General features: G+C 27.0%; 2 protein-coding genes across 4 annotated transcripts; one reads left to right on the forward strand and one right to left on the reverse strand.

The window, feature by feature from the left end:
* The first annotated feature begins 421 nt into the window (after positions 1–421).
* LOC127266025 (probable glutathione S-transferase) lies at positions 422–3,323 on the forward strand. Of its 3 annotated transcripts, none has more exons than XR_007842066.1 (4): positions 422–909; positions 1,295–1,645; positions 2,724–2,999; positions 3,091–3,323. XR_007842066.1 is itself a non-coding variant. In XM_051296099.1 (3 exons), exons 1-2 carry the CDS (start codon positions 601–603, stop codon positions 1,634–1,636), a joined length of 651 nt encoding a protein of 216 aa, XP_051152056.1. In that variant the 5' UTR covers positions 422–600; the 3' UTR covers positions 1,637–1,645; positions 2,724–3,323. The 3 variants fall into 3 exon arrangements, 1 of the variants encoding a protein (XP_051152056.1); XR_007842065.1 differs by having other exon boundaries at positions 3,094–3,323; XM_051296099.1 differs by having other exon boundaries at positions 2,724–3,323.
* On the reverse strand, positions 2,122–3,297 carry LOC127266024 (glutathione S-transferase U20-like). Its single transcript, XM_051296097.1, has 2 exons — positions 2,797–3,297; positions 2,122–2,554 (listed from the first exon to the last, which is right to left on the reverse strand). The coding sequence occupies exons 1-2, from the start codon at positions 3,295–3,297 to the stop codon at positions 2,207–2,209; spliced, it is 849 nt and encodes a 282-aa protein (XP_051152054.1). The 3' UTR covers positions 2,122–2,206.
* Positions 3,324–16,335: the final 13,012 nt, after the last annotated feature.

The raw sequence follows: 16,335 nt of genomic DNA on the forward strand, positions 1-16,335 counted from the left end.
CGCAGATATCGTGTCTGCTACACCGTAGACACCGTATAGGAGAGGTGTAATTAGTAGATAATTAAGAATGTATTAGTGAAAATAATTATCCTATAATATAAATAATTATAAATTAAGATTAAGATAACTAATTAGTTTAATTAAAATTAAAAAAATAAAATTAAAAAATTTAAAATGAGATTAAAGTGTAACCATTAAAAAAAAAAGTGACATGTACGTGGAATAAACAAAAACGGCAGTGTGTACATGGTATCTAAGACGGAGGAGTACCGCATAAATAAAAGTTAATTATGTAAATGGAGCATATTAAACAGCACATGTGATAACTGTGAAAAGCATAGCTCCTAATTTATAGGAACCGTTGGATTTTCATCATGATATCAGTACAGCTGATGATGATTGGATGATGATGATGGTGGTGCAAACACAGACGCAGCAAAAGTTAGACTGAACAATTGAAATCAATACGCCGTATTGCCGTGGCAGCAGAAAACCCCTCGTAGTGCCCTGCGGGAATTGCGATTCTTTGCTCCGACGCTATCGATTCCACCTTGTCGCGCAGGTTCAGTTGCTTTAGATTGCCATTCGAACCTGTAATTGATGGAGGTGATTCTGCTGGATGTTTATGTGAGCATGTTTGGGATGAGGGTTAGGGTGGCATTGGCTGAGAAAGGGGTCCAGTACGAGTACAGGGAGGAAAATTTGGCCGACAGAAGTCCCCTTCTCCTACAGATGAATCCGATTTACAAGAAGATTCCTGTACTGATTCACAACGGGAATCCTGTTTGTGAATCGTTGGTGATAGTTCAGTACATTGACGAAGTGTGGAAAGGCGATTCTCCCCTGTTGCCTTCCGATCCTTATCAGCGAGCTCGAGCTAGGTTTTGGGTCGATTTCATCGACAAAAAGGTTCGGGAACTCGATTTGTTGTTCCACTATCAGTTTTTGGTAATCGTAACTTCGTGTTTTTCAGTTTCTTATATTTAGGGCATGATTAAAAGCTGAAAGTAAGATCGTTCTGGGGGAAGTATGATTTACATTCTTGTGATTTTGTAGCATTGGAAATTCAGCTATGCTTCGATCCTTGGAATTCTAGCATGGGTTTTAGGTATATTTTAGGGAATGGTTCTGTAGGTTGAAGATGATATATACATTATACATTGTGGTAGGTTTGTTTTCGATTAAAATATACTCTGTTCGAGAAAATCCAATTGGATTCCCAACAAAATCTTGATTAGGGCAACGTTGTTGATATAACATTGATGTTTTGGTTTACTTGAATTCGTGAATATAGTTATTTGATGCTGGGAGAGGAATATGGACAAGAAAAGGGCAAGAGCAAGAAGCAGCGAAGAAGGAATTCATTGATGCCCTTAAGTTGTTGGAAGGCGAATTGGGGGACAAACCTTACTTTAGTGGAGACACCTTCGGGTTTCTTGATTTGGCCCTCATTAGTTACTACAGTTGGTTTGATACCTACGAGACTTGCGGAAGCTTCAGCATCGAGGAACATTGCCCCAAATTGTTGCCGTGGGCTAAGAGATGCATGGAACGAGAGAGTGTCTCCAAGTCATTGGCTGATCCTAAGAAGGTTTATGAATTTGTCCTGATGATGAAGAAGAAGTACGGGATCTAATATTAAACTGTGAGTTCTCTTCTATGTATGTCTTGTGGGACTTTTATGCGACTGATTGTGATAATAAGTAGTATTCCCGCTTGTTCTTGGTAACAGTTCTTGAAAGTATGGCTGATGGCGAGTGAGATTCTCATATTTACTCCTTTTCAATGGTTAAAAAGGGAGAGTATACGGACTGAAATTTGTGAGAGTTAAACATATGATCTATGAAATGAAAAATTAGCCGACTAGATGAAATAGGTACTTCATCGCATTAGAGTTTAGTAGTATAAACAGATCTTGATCGAACTAAAGGTTTAGTTCTTTTCTCCACTGTGTCATTGTTGTTATGGCAAATAAAAGTTCGGTCTTTTGACTTATGTGAAATTAAATAAATTTTGCTTCAGTTCTACAGCCATTTATCATTTGATTCAGTTCAAATAACAGTATTTCATTCTGATTGTGTGAGATTCAACAATGCGCTTTTGGATACATTTACTTTATGCTTCTTGAAAATTGATAATTTCATCATTGATATATGATAACATTGGTTGTCGACATGCTTGTTTTTATTATTAAACATTAGTTCTTCTAATCGAGCCCTCCCTTCTTTCGAGTGTTTACCACAAAATCAATTAGCTTTTCGGGTTCCATGAGGGATTTGGAGAAACTCGGTCTATCCATACACCTCTTAGCCCATGCCATCACATTAGGGCAGTTCTTCCCTATGCTTATATTTCCGAAAGCTTCATAGGCATAAAACCAGCTGCAAAATCCCCCGAGAACCACATCTAGATACCCAAAGGCTTCCCCTCCAAAATAGGGCTGCTGTCCGAGTTCCTCTTCCAATAGTTCTAAGCAATCCATCACCTCCTTTTTCCCTTCCTCTAACTCCTGTTTGCTCTTGTACCATGCTACCTTCATACCCGATACTTGAAGCTGCAATAAAACGATTCGTAGATTTAGATAACAGCTCAAGTTACATTAAAGAAACTTGAAATACTTTATTCTTATATATGTATGATGGTGGATATTTGAATATATTTGTTTTCTTTTTAAGTTAGATTGATTTCAAGATGTCTAATAGTTTCACTTTATTGAACTCAAGCTCAAGCTCCCATGGGTAGGCTGAGTTCTACTGTATGCATATATGTGTGTTATGTATTTGTAGGGGGAATTACCTTCTTGTCGATGAAATCTGCCCAAAACCGTGCTCGAGCTTTTCCATAGGCGTCGGAAGGAAGGAGAGGGTGTGGGGTGCTATGCACATCATCAATATACTCGAGTATGTTGAGAGACTCACATATTGGCTGTCCATTGTGTATCAGGACGGGGATCTTCTCGTGCACTGGATTCGTTCGGAGGAGGAGTGCACTTTTCTGGGGTAAGTCTTCTTCCCTGTACTCGTAATTGATTCCCTTTTCTTCGAGTGCAATCCTGACTCTGGACCCAAACATGCTTGGCATGAAATCCAGCAGAATCCACTCGCCTTCGCTCATCGTCGTCATCGATGATGATACTAGCTGCTTCATTGGGACATGTATGTATGTATGTATTTGTAGGTGTGTTAGGACTGTTTGATGATTGAGGAATCTGTGTCTGTCTGGAATTTCTTGTTTCATGGTTTGGATTAATTTGAATTGACCGAGGAGACACACCGATCGGTTTGCCCGCCCCCACATTGTGATATTTTTGGCTTTTTTGGTCATCGAAAGTTATGTTAAGTCTGCACGACTCTTCCGATTAAAAAAAAAGTCTGTCTTGACTCTTGGCCTTTGTTTCTGTACTATTGAGTGCCATTTGGCCTTTCTTCTATTTTATATGTTTGTCAAATAATTTCACGGCGGCTCTGCATAGCGTGCAACAGTCTATCAAATTAATTATATTGTCTTGTGTTAAAAATTGAGTTGAAAGTTAGATTTATTTAATTAATATTTAATTTATAATATAAATTTTGGATACATTTACCATTTATGTTATTGTATTTATATTAAAAATATTTTTATGTTTGTATAATTTTAGTATTATAAAACAATATTAAAAGAGGGAGATAGAAATATAGATAGATGTTTTGAGAAGAGATTAGAAATTTAGTTCAATTAATTTATATTTGTTAAATATATTTAAACTGAATAAATTTATTAAAAATATAAATAGTTCATCTTTTATGGGACGAGAAAAAAAGAAAAATAAATTATCGGGACGGAGGGAGTATATCAACATAAAGACTTTCTCTATCCTGCTAATTTTAAATATATTTAATACATATAAAATAATTTAATTAAATTTCTAAGTACAGAGTATTCAAAATAAATTTATTTCTATCTATCATCAATTAATTAATACCTTTATTACGTTAAAATTTTTTATTTTTTATTTTTATAAAACTAATTTATGGTAAGATAAATACATAAATATATTTTTTTTATTAAATTAACTTATGGTAATGATAAATACATAAATATATTTATTTATTTATTTTTATTTTATACAATTTTATTCTTTATAAAATAATATTCATATTATATATTTTTTATTGAAATATAATACTAAAAATATTTAAAATACAATTTAATAATTTACTAATTTATACCTAAAATAATGTGTCTCTAACTAAAGAAATCATCAGAGGGAGGAGGGAGTATTTTTTTTATATTATAGATATAAAATTTTTATATTAATATAATACTCCATCGGTCTCATGTAATATAGGTGTATTAATGTAGACACGAGAATTTAGGTAAAATATAATTAGTAAGTAATTAAAAAGTGTATTAGTAAAAATAATCATTATTTAGTAAAAATAATTATAGATTAAGATAAGGAAATAGTTTAATTAAAATTAAGAAAATTATAAAATTTAAAATGCGATTAAAGTGCATAATTATATTTCCAAAAATAGAAATGACAAGTTATGTGGGACTGACGACAATAGAAAATAGGGACAAATTATGTGGGACGGAGGGAGTATATACATTTATCCAAAAATATAAAATGAACTCAAACTAATAGACTAATATATATATATACTTCATCCGTCTTAATTCAAAGTACTATTTATATTATTTTTGTCCGTCCCACTCAAAAGTACTTATTTCATTTTTTTTATAGTAAAAGTACGCATACATTAATACCAAAATATCATTAACTTTTATTTAAATTATAATCATAACATTACACAGTAACACATACAATTTCTTTATACAAAAGAGCAAATGGCAAAAATATAAAAATATCTTACATACTTTCATTAATCTATAAAATATTACTCCATCCGTCTCAATATAACAGTCATATTTACCATTTTTGTCCGTTTCAAAACAATAGTCTCATTTTCATAAATAATCATATCACTATAAAACTATTCTTATTTTTTCATTATTATTATACAATTGTCACTACTAATACACTCACAATGGCAAAAAAGTCTTTTACCCACTAGCAATTATCAATATTCCTTAAATTTTGTATCAGACACAGCCCAAACTATAGTTTTGAGACGGATAAAGTATTATTTCTTAATCTACTATGAAATTTCAAATGACCTCTTTAAAAAAGGGATGGAGGGAGTATATATTTGTAGGATCATCAAGGTTTATGGATACATTGGCTTCATTCAATATTTGACTCTTTTATGTTTGAATGATTTTTTATAACGCATATTTGAAGGTTTTTTTTTTTTTCATATTTATTTTTGGTATTTTTTATCATTATGTTTGAAATATTACAAATGAAAAATAATGTTAAAAAATAGAATGATTAATTAATATCTTTCTTTATTTTAAAAAAAAAATATTTTTGCCAAATTACTTTTTTATATCATTAAATAAATTATTAATAAGTATTATAATGTTTTATACTATAATTATTTTCATTAATACATTCTTAATTATTTATTAATTATGCCCCTCATAAATTAGTGTCTACAGTAAAAAAAAAAAAACAAAAAACAAAAAAAAAAACACTATAGCCGGAACAAATGAAGTATTATTTTTGTCATTTTTACATAATCTTAATATAACTAATAAACTATAAATATTAAAAAAATTTAAAAAAAAAAATTTCTTTCAAATTGATATTAACAGTATTGACTATGAAAACAAAAATATATTATTTCATCTTATAGAACATAAAATTAAAATATTATTTAAAAAAAAATAAAAAATTAATATTATATTTCAAATTAATTTCAAATTATAATTAAATAACTCTATATATATGAATAAATATTCATTTACTATAAGTATTATTAAGACATAAATATGGAAAAAAATAAAAATAAAAATTACTATAAATATAAGTAAGAAAAAAGAGAGAGTAAAATTTGCTATAAATAAATCATTAAAAACACATTTTTTATATATTAGTTCAAAACAATCAATTTGTAATAGTAATATTTTCACACGAGAGTGTGCTATTGTATTTTGCATGAATATTAGGATTATTCATCCAAGTTACTTTTGAGCAGTACAATTTTATTTTATTTTTTATTTTTATAAATATTAGTGTAAAAAATATATATATAATAGGAGTATATACATTTTATTTATTAAAAATATATATATATATTTATATTAATGACGCAATTTTTATATCTAAGCATAAAAAAATATTTTCCTTTAAAATATTTTTTTATATTGTTGCATGATTAATAGTATTCCTTCCGTCCCACCTATCATGTCCATGTTGCCGTTTCTATCCGTCTCACATCTTATGTCACTTTCTTTTTTTGAAAAATAATTATGCATCTTAATCTCAATTTAAATTTTTTAATTTAATTTTTTCTAATTTTAATTAAACTAATTAATTATCTTAATCTTAATATATAATAATTTATATTATAAGTTAATTATTTTCACTAATACATTTTTAATTATCTATTAATTATACTTATCCTAAATTTTTGTATTTACAGTAATCAAGACAGCCAATGTGGGACGAAGGAAAGACTAATTTAGATTTGAAATCACTACGGAATACACAATAAAATTTTGTAAAACTCCTATTGTCTATATTGATATTATTTCGAAATTTACAAATGGGCTATATTGGGCCCCACCATATTATTGGGCTGCATAAACGAAGAAGCCCTCTTCTAAGCAAAGGCCCAATAAATTTATGTAATAAAATGATATCGAGAATGCGACAAGAGAATTTAATTTATTAAATATCTATTTAATCTAATTTTTGTATTATTTTATTTATTTTATTTTACTTTACATAGTGGAACAATAATTGATTATTAGATTTGGGTATAAGATCACATCCAATGTGCTTTCCCTCACGACTCAGCTGCTTATTCATTTATCAATAATAAAAATCATTTCCCTTTTCTTATTATAATTAGGTAAAACTGTAAAAGTCATTTACTGTTATAAAATATATAACAAAATATGAAAATACCGCTACTAATAATAATATATAATACTCTCTCCGTCCCATAACAAAATATCAATTTTTCCATTTTAGTCCGTCTTATAACAAAGTATCCATTTTTTTTTTCTAGTAACTGTACTATCTAGCTAACATTAGAAATATCCTTACAACTTACAATATATTACACAAATGCCATTACATTTATATCACACGTACTAATAAGGATATTTTAGTCATTTCTATTTTATTCCTATTATATCCCAATATAATACTAATATTTCTAAAATTACGTAAAAAAATAAAAAAATATTTAGTTTCGAGACGGAGGGAGTAATATAGATATTGTAATATATGTATTGATATATATATATATATATATGATCTAGAGAGAGATATCAAGAGACGAGAGAGAGAAAGAGCAATGAAATCTATTTCTTTTCATTCATGGTTATGGCTCTTTATAAGCAATATAACTATTGCTTAGTCATCAACTTCATTATATGCCACAAGGTAATTAAAATACATGTATATTGCAAATGAATGACACTTATTAATTAAAGTGATGTGTCATAACATTTAGCTATTTATTTTGTCGAGCCAAAAAAACAAAAATGGTAATGCAAATTTTAAAATAATATCTTATAAAAATCGTTCTTCTTTTTTTTTTTTTAAAAAAAAATAGTATATACTTCGTCCGTTTAATTTCTATTATCCTAAAGTATATTAGCACGGTTTTTTAGGTGATTGTCTTTTTGTTATGAATTGACAAATTTGCCCTTAATTGTATGGTAGAGATGAAAAGTAATAAATGAATGAAAGGTAAAAATATAAAATTTGTGTTTAAAAAAGAAAATAGGACAATAGTTATTGGACGTCTCAAATAGAAAAATAGAACATTAATTTGTGGACAAAGAAAGTATTATATATACAAAGACAACATAGACAAAACAAACTTTCGTTGTGTGTGTGTTTTTCTTTATATATATGTTAGAGATAATAAATTTGACGAAATTTGTTAATAATTATTATTATAAAGAAATTTTTAGGATTTTTTTATTTGAATTTTTGTTTTGATTTTTAATTTCACTAATAATTTCAAAGTGATGTTTTATAGAAAGATAATTGTGTATATATATAGTGGAATATTTGTTCATATGAAAATTTTTACTGTAAAATAGTCATACAGTCGAATAAAACAGATATACAATATATATTATGCGAAATAAAATTCTGTACTTTTTGTTTATACTTGTAGATATATTGTACATAAAAATGTTACTGTGTGTGACTATATAATATATTTTTAGTTCATATAAATATATTTGTATTATATTAATATAAATAATATAGTATTACGATAACATCACCGTTAGTGCACGATATACTGTTGAATTTTAAAATTCGATTAAAATTTAACATAGTAAAATTTTCATATATATTATATATTATGAAAAATTACAATAACTTCCATATATTAAAATCAAATTGTAAAATAACATGATTCAAATATATTTTCAATCAGCATTGACTTTAATATAATACAAATATATTACCTCTTTCATCCGGTTAAAAAGTATATATTTAATTTTAGCGCAGGATTTAAAAAATAATACTCTCTCTGTCCATTTACAATATACACATTTACTTTTGGCTCAATATTTAAGAAATAATAGTATTTTAATTATAGTGGTTAGTTAAAAATAGTGTAATGATATTTTTGTTCTTACTTTTTTGTGTAAAAGTAATGATGTGATGTGAAGTAAGGATATTTATGGAAAAAAAATTGAAGTATTTAATAAAATATTTACTTTGTAATTAGACATCCCAAAATAAAAATATGTATATTTTCTAGCGGGACGGGGGAGTAATATTTTAATTATAATGATTGTTAAAAGTAGAGTTAAAATAATTTTATCGTTATTTTTTTGTGTAAAAATAATAATATGATAGTAAAATAAAAGTACCTTTTAAAAAATTGGATATTTTTTACATAGTTACTTTTTAATTGAATAATCTAAAATAGAAATATGTATAATTTATGAGTTGACGAGTTTAGTATAATTTACATATAAATTTATTGTGTAATTTTTGTTATTAACATGTGCATAAATTTTAATAATTATGGTTTAGGTTATTGTATTAGGTTCAAAAATTTATTCAATATGCACTTAAAAAATAATTGCTACAAATTCTTATATTATAATAAACACATAAATATACATTATTTTGATTAATACCAACATAAAATTTCAAGAAAAAATTTACAATAGTTTAATTACCACGAAGTACCTGAATTTTTTATTTTAGGTGATTTTTTTAACATTGGAAATGGAAAAGAGTATCAATAATATTAAAAAATAATAATATTTTGTATTGTATAATTATACTCCCTTCGTCCCACATAATTTGTCCCTATTTTCTATTTTTGTCCGTCCCACATAATTTGTCATTTCCTTTTTTTGGAAAATTAATTATACATTTTAATCATATTTTAAATTTTAAAATTTAATTTTTTAAAAATCTTAATTAAACTATTTTGTTATCTTAATTTTCATCTATAATTATTTTTACTAAATAATAATTATTTTTACTAATACATTTCCTAATTATTTACTAATTATACTTTACCTAAATTCTTGTGTCTACAGTAATACACCATATTACATGAGACGGAGAGAGTATTTTTTTATTGATAATATATATATATATTACATATTTTGAATATATGTATACATTAATTTTTAATAATATTAATCAAAAAAGCGTGTTTAAAATTTATTTGTGAAAAAACGGATGTATTTTTTCTATTTTTTTTTCACATATTTTTTTAAATAAATATATATATATTAAATACATTCATTATATTTATATTATTTACACAATTCTTATACTCACGTCAAACAATATTTCTTTAAATTATTTTACAAAACAAACACTTTTCTATATTAAAATGCTAAATATTTATTTTGAATAAAATAAAAATATATATATATTATTTTTTATAAAATATTTAATTTATAAATTATAGGTATAATACAAAAAATAGATTCCTAAAACATAGTTCACCACAACCCAGATAAAATGGGGAGCTATTGAGGTCAAAATGAGACTGCTAATAATGCTTATTTTGCTGTTCCTCAATTATGTCTAAATCATACAAATTGAAATGAAATTCTGTATTGTTTAAAAAATCATATTTATAAATATATATATTTTCCCATTAGTATGTTAGAAATCTAGAGCAGTTAACGATTTGAATCGAGTCAAATTTTAAGTGTTCGTTAACGTTCGCGAACAAGGTTCATGTTCGTTCGTTAAGTTTTCGAGCTCGTTTGTAGTGTTCGAGCTCGACTCGTTAAAAATTTTTGTTGTTTGAGCTTGTGTTCATGTTCGGCTCGTTTAGGCTCGATTAAGCTCGTTCGAGTTCTTTCGAACTCGTTTGTCTTATTTTTAAAATTTATATATAAATTATAAAGAAAATTTAAAATTATTTTATTTATTTATTTTAAATTAATATTTTATTTATTTATAAATTATAATTTTATATGTATATATACTATTTATAATAAATATATTATTTAAACGAACGTTCCCGAACAAAGTTCGGACTCGTCCATTAACTAAACGAGTCTGTTTATATTGTTCGGCTTGGCTCGTTAATATTCGCGAATGAGTTTTAAACGAGTCGAGTTCACGAACGGCTCGGTTTATTTCACAGTAGAAATCTAAGTTGGTATTATTATGTTGCCTTTTAAAGGTTTCATGGTTAGATTTAGGATATTTTTGTTTTGTGAAATAATTTGAATGGATAATATGTAATGTATAAAAAATTGTGTAGAAAATATAAAAATAATAAATACGTTTCGGTCGATCCTTCGTCATATTATTAGTATCTTGCTACGATGCTATATATAATTTTTTGGAGAAATCTGAAGAGTTTTTTTATTAAAAGAACACACCCGTGTTTGGAATAATTAAATTGTGAATTAAAATAGTTAATTGATACAATATAAATAAATATTGATGTGTTATTCCTTTCAAAGATTTTGAGGGGTTTTTTTTATTATTATTATTAAATTCAACATTTCATATAAATATAAGTTACATAATATAATACTCCCTCCGTTCACAAACTAATATTCTACTTTTCTATTTGGGACGTCCAACAACTATTGTTTTATTTTTTTTTTAAACACAAATTTACATTTTTACCCTTCATTCATTTATTACTTTTAATCTTTAATATACAATTAAGGGTAAATTTGTCAATTCATAACAAAAAAAATAATCAGCTAAAAAACCATGCGAATATACTTTAGAACAATAAAAATTGAACGGATGGAGTATAAAATTTAATTATTGTAGATGGTCCAAGAACAATTTCAATTCAGTCCAATTCAAAATTTTAACCAAATTTTAAATTTTAATTTAATCCAAATAAAATATTGGAATTTCAAAATATTTTGCTCACTATAATATCAATATTTCTTAAATTTTGTGGCAAACTCAACCCAAACTATAGTTTTGGGACGGAGGAAGTATTATTTATTGTTTTTAAAATCTTATTAAAGAGTGTTTGTTTAGGGTTGTGGATTTTGAATTGAGATTTGAATAGTAAAAATTTTGAATTTAAATAGTTGTATGATGTGATATAAATAGTGTTGATGTGATGTTTTGAATGTAAAATTGGTTTTTAGTATAATATAAGAAAATAAAAAATAAGTGTTTAATTTGATGTTTTTGGGGGAAAAAAATTGGATGAATAGTGGGAAAAAAATCCAATCCCCCGAACAAATATAAAAACGGAAAGATACATCCACTAACTCAAAATTTATTGTGGAGAAATGACAATTTGTATTTTATTTTCGTTGATAAATTCGGCTCACCAATTTTGGATAATTATTGACTTCATTACGCCGATATATTGGACTATTTTATAAAATTTAAGTACGGATTAACCGTGCTTCGACCGGTTGACCACTCAACCGGCCGGTTCAATCGGTATTTAGGGTGTGTTTGGTTGTATGATTGGTATTTTTGGAATTCACATTGAGAATAAGAAGAGTTTGGGAATGAATACTAATTTTGATATGATGATATATGGATTAATATGATATTTTGAATTTAAACTATAATACAAAAATATGAAAATATATAATTAATTTGCTATCTTTTATAGAAAAAGAAAAGAACAATAAAGTTTTATTTCTCAGTCCACATTTAATTAAAATACGCCCATTATCCAATACTCCTAGGTGTGTTTCTTTTTATTTTAGATTAGTTTAAAAGTTTTGAAATTTTAAATATTGTAGTATATAATATTTTGTAGGAAATTTATATTATATCTTATAAACACGAGATTGTACGGATCTGCCACTTGAAAAGTCTATTATGCCTCTCATTTCGAAAATGACAATTTAGCCTTTAACCTACCTTTGTACTGGCTTGAAAAGACGTTTTGGAATCGTCGCCAGCAACCGCCGTCAACCGCCCAAGACGAAATGTTTTGAAACGTCTTCTGGTCGGTTACATCAACCGCCTCGCCAAATGCCTCCACCAGTTCCAGAACTCAAATAGCCCAACCGACCAATCTAGAGACTAATCGCTAGACCAAAAGACTCCTTGGCCGCACCCACCAAGCGATCTGTCTATCCGCCTGCGGACCAGCTGACTTGCCTATCCAACCGCAGACCAGCCGACCTACTACATTCGACCGCAGACCATCAGACCTGTCTGTCCGATCTGCTGACCATCAGACCTGTCTGTCCGACCTGCTGACCATCCGACCGAGGACCAACCGGCCAAATCAACCGACCGAGGACCTTTTGACCTGCCCATCCGATCGCTAACCAACCGACCTGATCATCCGACCGAGGACCAACCGACCAGACCAACCGACCAAACCAAACGACCTGACCAACCGACCTAAGCGCAAATAATTCGATTGCATTTTTCTTTTACAGTTTATATTTCAAATAAATAATGTTTCACTACATTACATTATAGAATAGTCGTGCGGTATACCGCGCAAGACCGCGCAAGAGCGTGTTCTAGTATATATATATACACACGCGCGTACATTAGAATATGAAATTGAAATTTTCTATTTGAATTATAAAAATACGTACATATTTATAGTGATATATAAATAAATAAGACAAGAATCATACGAATCTCTTAAATAAGATAACTATCATAAATATAATATATTGTTTTTAAATATATTTTAACACCCCTTCTCAAACTCAAGATATGATGGAACAAACTTGAGTTTGTCAGAAGAGACCAAAAAAGATATAGCCGAAATCTTTCACGCACTAATTCGAATTCGCTAAAAATTGACTGAAAGTGGTGTAGCCGTCCACTGGATTAAAGTAAAAAACAGAATTCTCAACACCGTTAGAGTTAAAAACAGGACTCACTCGCTCACAATGGAACTAGAGTCGGAAACAGGACTCACTCGCTCATAACAGAACTAAAGTCGAAAACAGGAGTCCCTCGCTCTCAATAGAGTTAGAGTCGAAAACAAGACTCTCAATGGCGTTAGAGTCGAAAGTAGACTCTGTTAGTGGAGTAGTAGAGACGGAGACGACATGAAAATAATAGCATAATCGTAGATAGAAACATATACATTATTAAAATATAAAAATATATACGAGATATAATGAGTCATTGAGGTACTCGGAGAGAATTTGGCTCTGAGACTATATTAGAATATAAAACTGAAATTCTCTATTTCAATCGTAAGAATACGTACATATTTATAGTGATATATAAATCGTCTAAATAAGACAAAATCTTACGAATCTTTTAGATAAAATAACTACCATAAATATAATAGATTACTTTCACTACCAGAAAATTAGACAATAGTTGCGGTAAAAATAGTCACAGTTTTAATACAAACTAGTGACTTTTTACTAAAAAATCATGGAAAAATATACAGAACTATTTATGTGAAATTTTGTTGGTGACTTTTTGTTAAGTGGTGACATTTCTGTGACAATAAGTTATAGAATAATACCATGACATGTCCGTGACTTTATATAGCAATAGAAGCTGCAACAAAACTTCGTGAATATTTTATAATTGTGACATTTCTGTGACAATAAGTTATAGAATAATACCATGACATGTCCGTGACTTTATATAGCAACAGAAGCTGCAGCAAAATTTCGTGAATATTTTATAATGGTGATATTTTCGTGACAATAAGTTACAAAATAATACCATTACACATTCGTGACTTTATATTAACGAAAGTTGTAACAATTTCGTGACTTTATATTTTTGAAAAAAAATATATAATTATATTATAATTTTTGTTCAACGCAACCACACACGATTATGTTTTTGGGAATTATTTCGTGTTATTAAAGACTTACACAACTTGTCGTGTCAACTTAGCTATCTAGTCTAAAGTATTAATTTTTGTTTGTTAGTATATTTTAACTGTATAAATATTATTGGTTATAAATTTATCTTTTAACAAAATATACATATTTATTTAATATATCATCGTGAATTTTCAACAAAAAAAATTGAAGTTTGTCTATTAATATAAAAAATTATTAAATTTATTTAACATATAATATTTTTTTAGTATTAGAGTTTTTGAATCTCATCTATTGTCAATAAATTATTATTATTATTATTTTTTTAGACTCAATCATTTTTTTTAAAAAAAATCTATCATATAAATTTTCAAAATTAACAATATATTAAAAAATATTATCGATATGGTAACTGTAAATAGTTAAATATTGGTTTATGTTAATATTTGCAATAACTTAAATAAATATATATTAAGATTTTGCTAATATTCCGGTACTTAATTTTAAACAGTGATGAATAGTTAAAAAAAAATTATTCAATTACAATACAAGTAAAAATAAATAAAGATATTGAAGATGATTTTATTATTAATTTAAATAGCTATGAACGATAATAAGAAAAATTTATATTTTTTTTCGTTACTTATGTCGTGACATTTTGATTTTAAAAAGTCACGAAAATTATACTATAACAATATGTGTAATAATTTAGAATGCTGCAAATATTTTGACTATTTTTGCCGCAACTTAAAATAGTCAATAAAAAATTTTGTGACAATTTTTGTGACGAAATAATCAAAAGACACGGAATAGAAATATCTTGGACATTTTCGTTACATAAGTCGTTACTTTAAATAGTCACGGAAAGTTGTTTGTAACTTTTTATGCAAATATTACTTACGAAATAGTCAAAGCAAAATTTTTTTACATAAATTTGTTACAAAATAGACTTTTAATTATCGCAGATTAAAATTTGCAACAAATTTCCGCAATTATCAATTATTTTTTCTAACAGTGTTAAAAATATATGTAGAAAAAATTTAAAAAAATCAAGAACAACGTCACATTTTTGTATGGTTCAAATATAAAATGCGAATCTAATATAAAAATAAGACATCAATATGACTTTTGATTTTATCCAAAAATACAAATCCAATAAACCCTATACTAGGAGAGGTTAGGATTAAATTATTTTTTAACTCTAGAATTATTTCTTTATGCATAATTACTGCACAAATTTATATTAATATTAAAATAATTATTTCAAATGACGTAATTAATTATGTATACTTTAATTATAATAAAATTGTAATAATACAAAATACTAATTAATTTTATTTTAGATATTGTGTAAAATATTTTTTTATTAAAAATATATCATTATGTATATAAATATAAAAAATATTTATAAATTATAAAATAAAATAATATTTTCTCAGAAAAGTGTCCATGTTATCATAGATATGAGAATTTTTGAAAACTATAATTAGTAAAATAATTATTGTATACTATAAATAATTATAGTTTAAAATTAAAATAACTAAATTATTTAATTAAAATTAAAAAATTATGTATTATGAAATTTAAAATATAATTAAAATATATAATTATTTTTTAAAAAAATAGACAAATTATGTGAGACATATCAAAATAAAAGTAGTGAACGCTTTACGTGGGATGGAGGAAATAGTTTTTTACTCCCTCCGTCTTACATTTTGTGTTCGATATAGCATATATACGAGAATTAAGGTAAAATATAATTAGTAATTAATTAAAAAATATATTAGTAATTTCTATTTGCGGATTTTACTTTTTATTGTTGAAAATCGGAAATCAACAAATTGGCGACCACAGTGGGAGAAATACAAGATTGCTGATCCTACGTCAAGAGAGAATTTTATACGACTGAGGTCCGGCCGAATTATCAGAAGGATCCATATGGGAGGCTCACAGCCCCAAATATCTTCAACACCGGTGGGAGAAACAATTTCACCACCTGCTATGCCGAAT

The sequence above is a fragment of the Andrographis paniculata genome, unplaced genomic scaffold, assembly GCF_009805555.1.
Source record: "Andrographis paniculata isolate CXL003 unplaced genomic scaffold, ASM980555v1 Contig74END, whole genome shotgun sequence".
NCBI classification, from domain to species: domain Eukaryota; kingdom Viridiplantae; phylum Streptophyta; class Magnoliopsida; order Lamiales; family Acanthaceae; genus Andrographis; species Andrographis paniculata.

Coding starts and splice junctions, on each gene's coding strand:
- LOC127266025 (XM_051296099.1), top strand. CDS start 601: ATGGAGGTGATTCTGCTGGATGTTTATGTGAGCATGTTTGGGATGAGG. Junction 910..1,294: donor TCGATTTCATCGACAAAAAG/GTTCGGGAACTC, acceptor TCGTGAATATAG/TTATTTGATGCTGGGAGAGG.
- LOC127266024 (XM_051296097.1), bottom strand. CDS start 3,297: ATGTGGGGGCGGGCAAACCGATCGGTGTGTCTCCTCGGTCAATTCAAA. Junction 2,555..2,796: donor CAGATTTCATCGACAAGAAG/GTAATTCCCCCT, acceptor GTTTTATTGCAG/CTTCAAGTATCGGGTATGAA.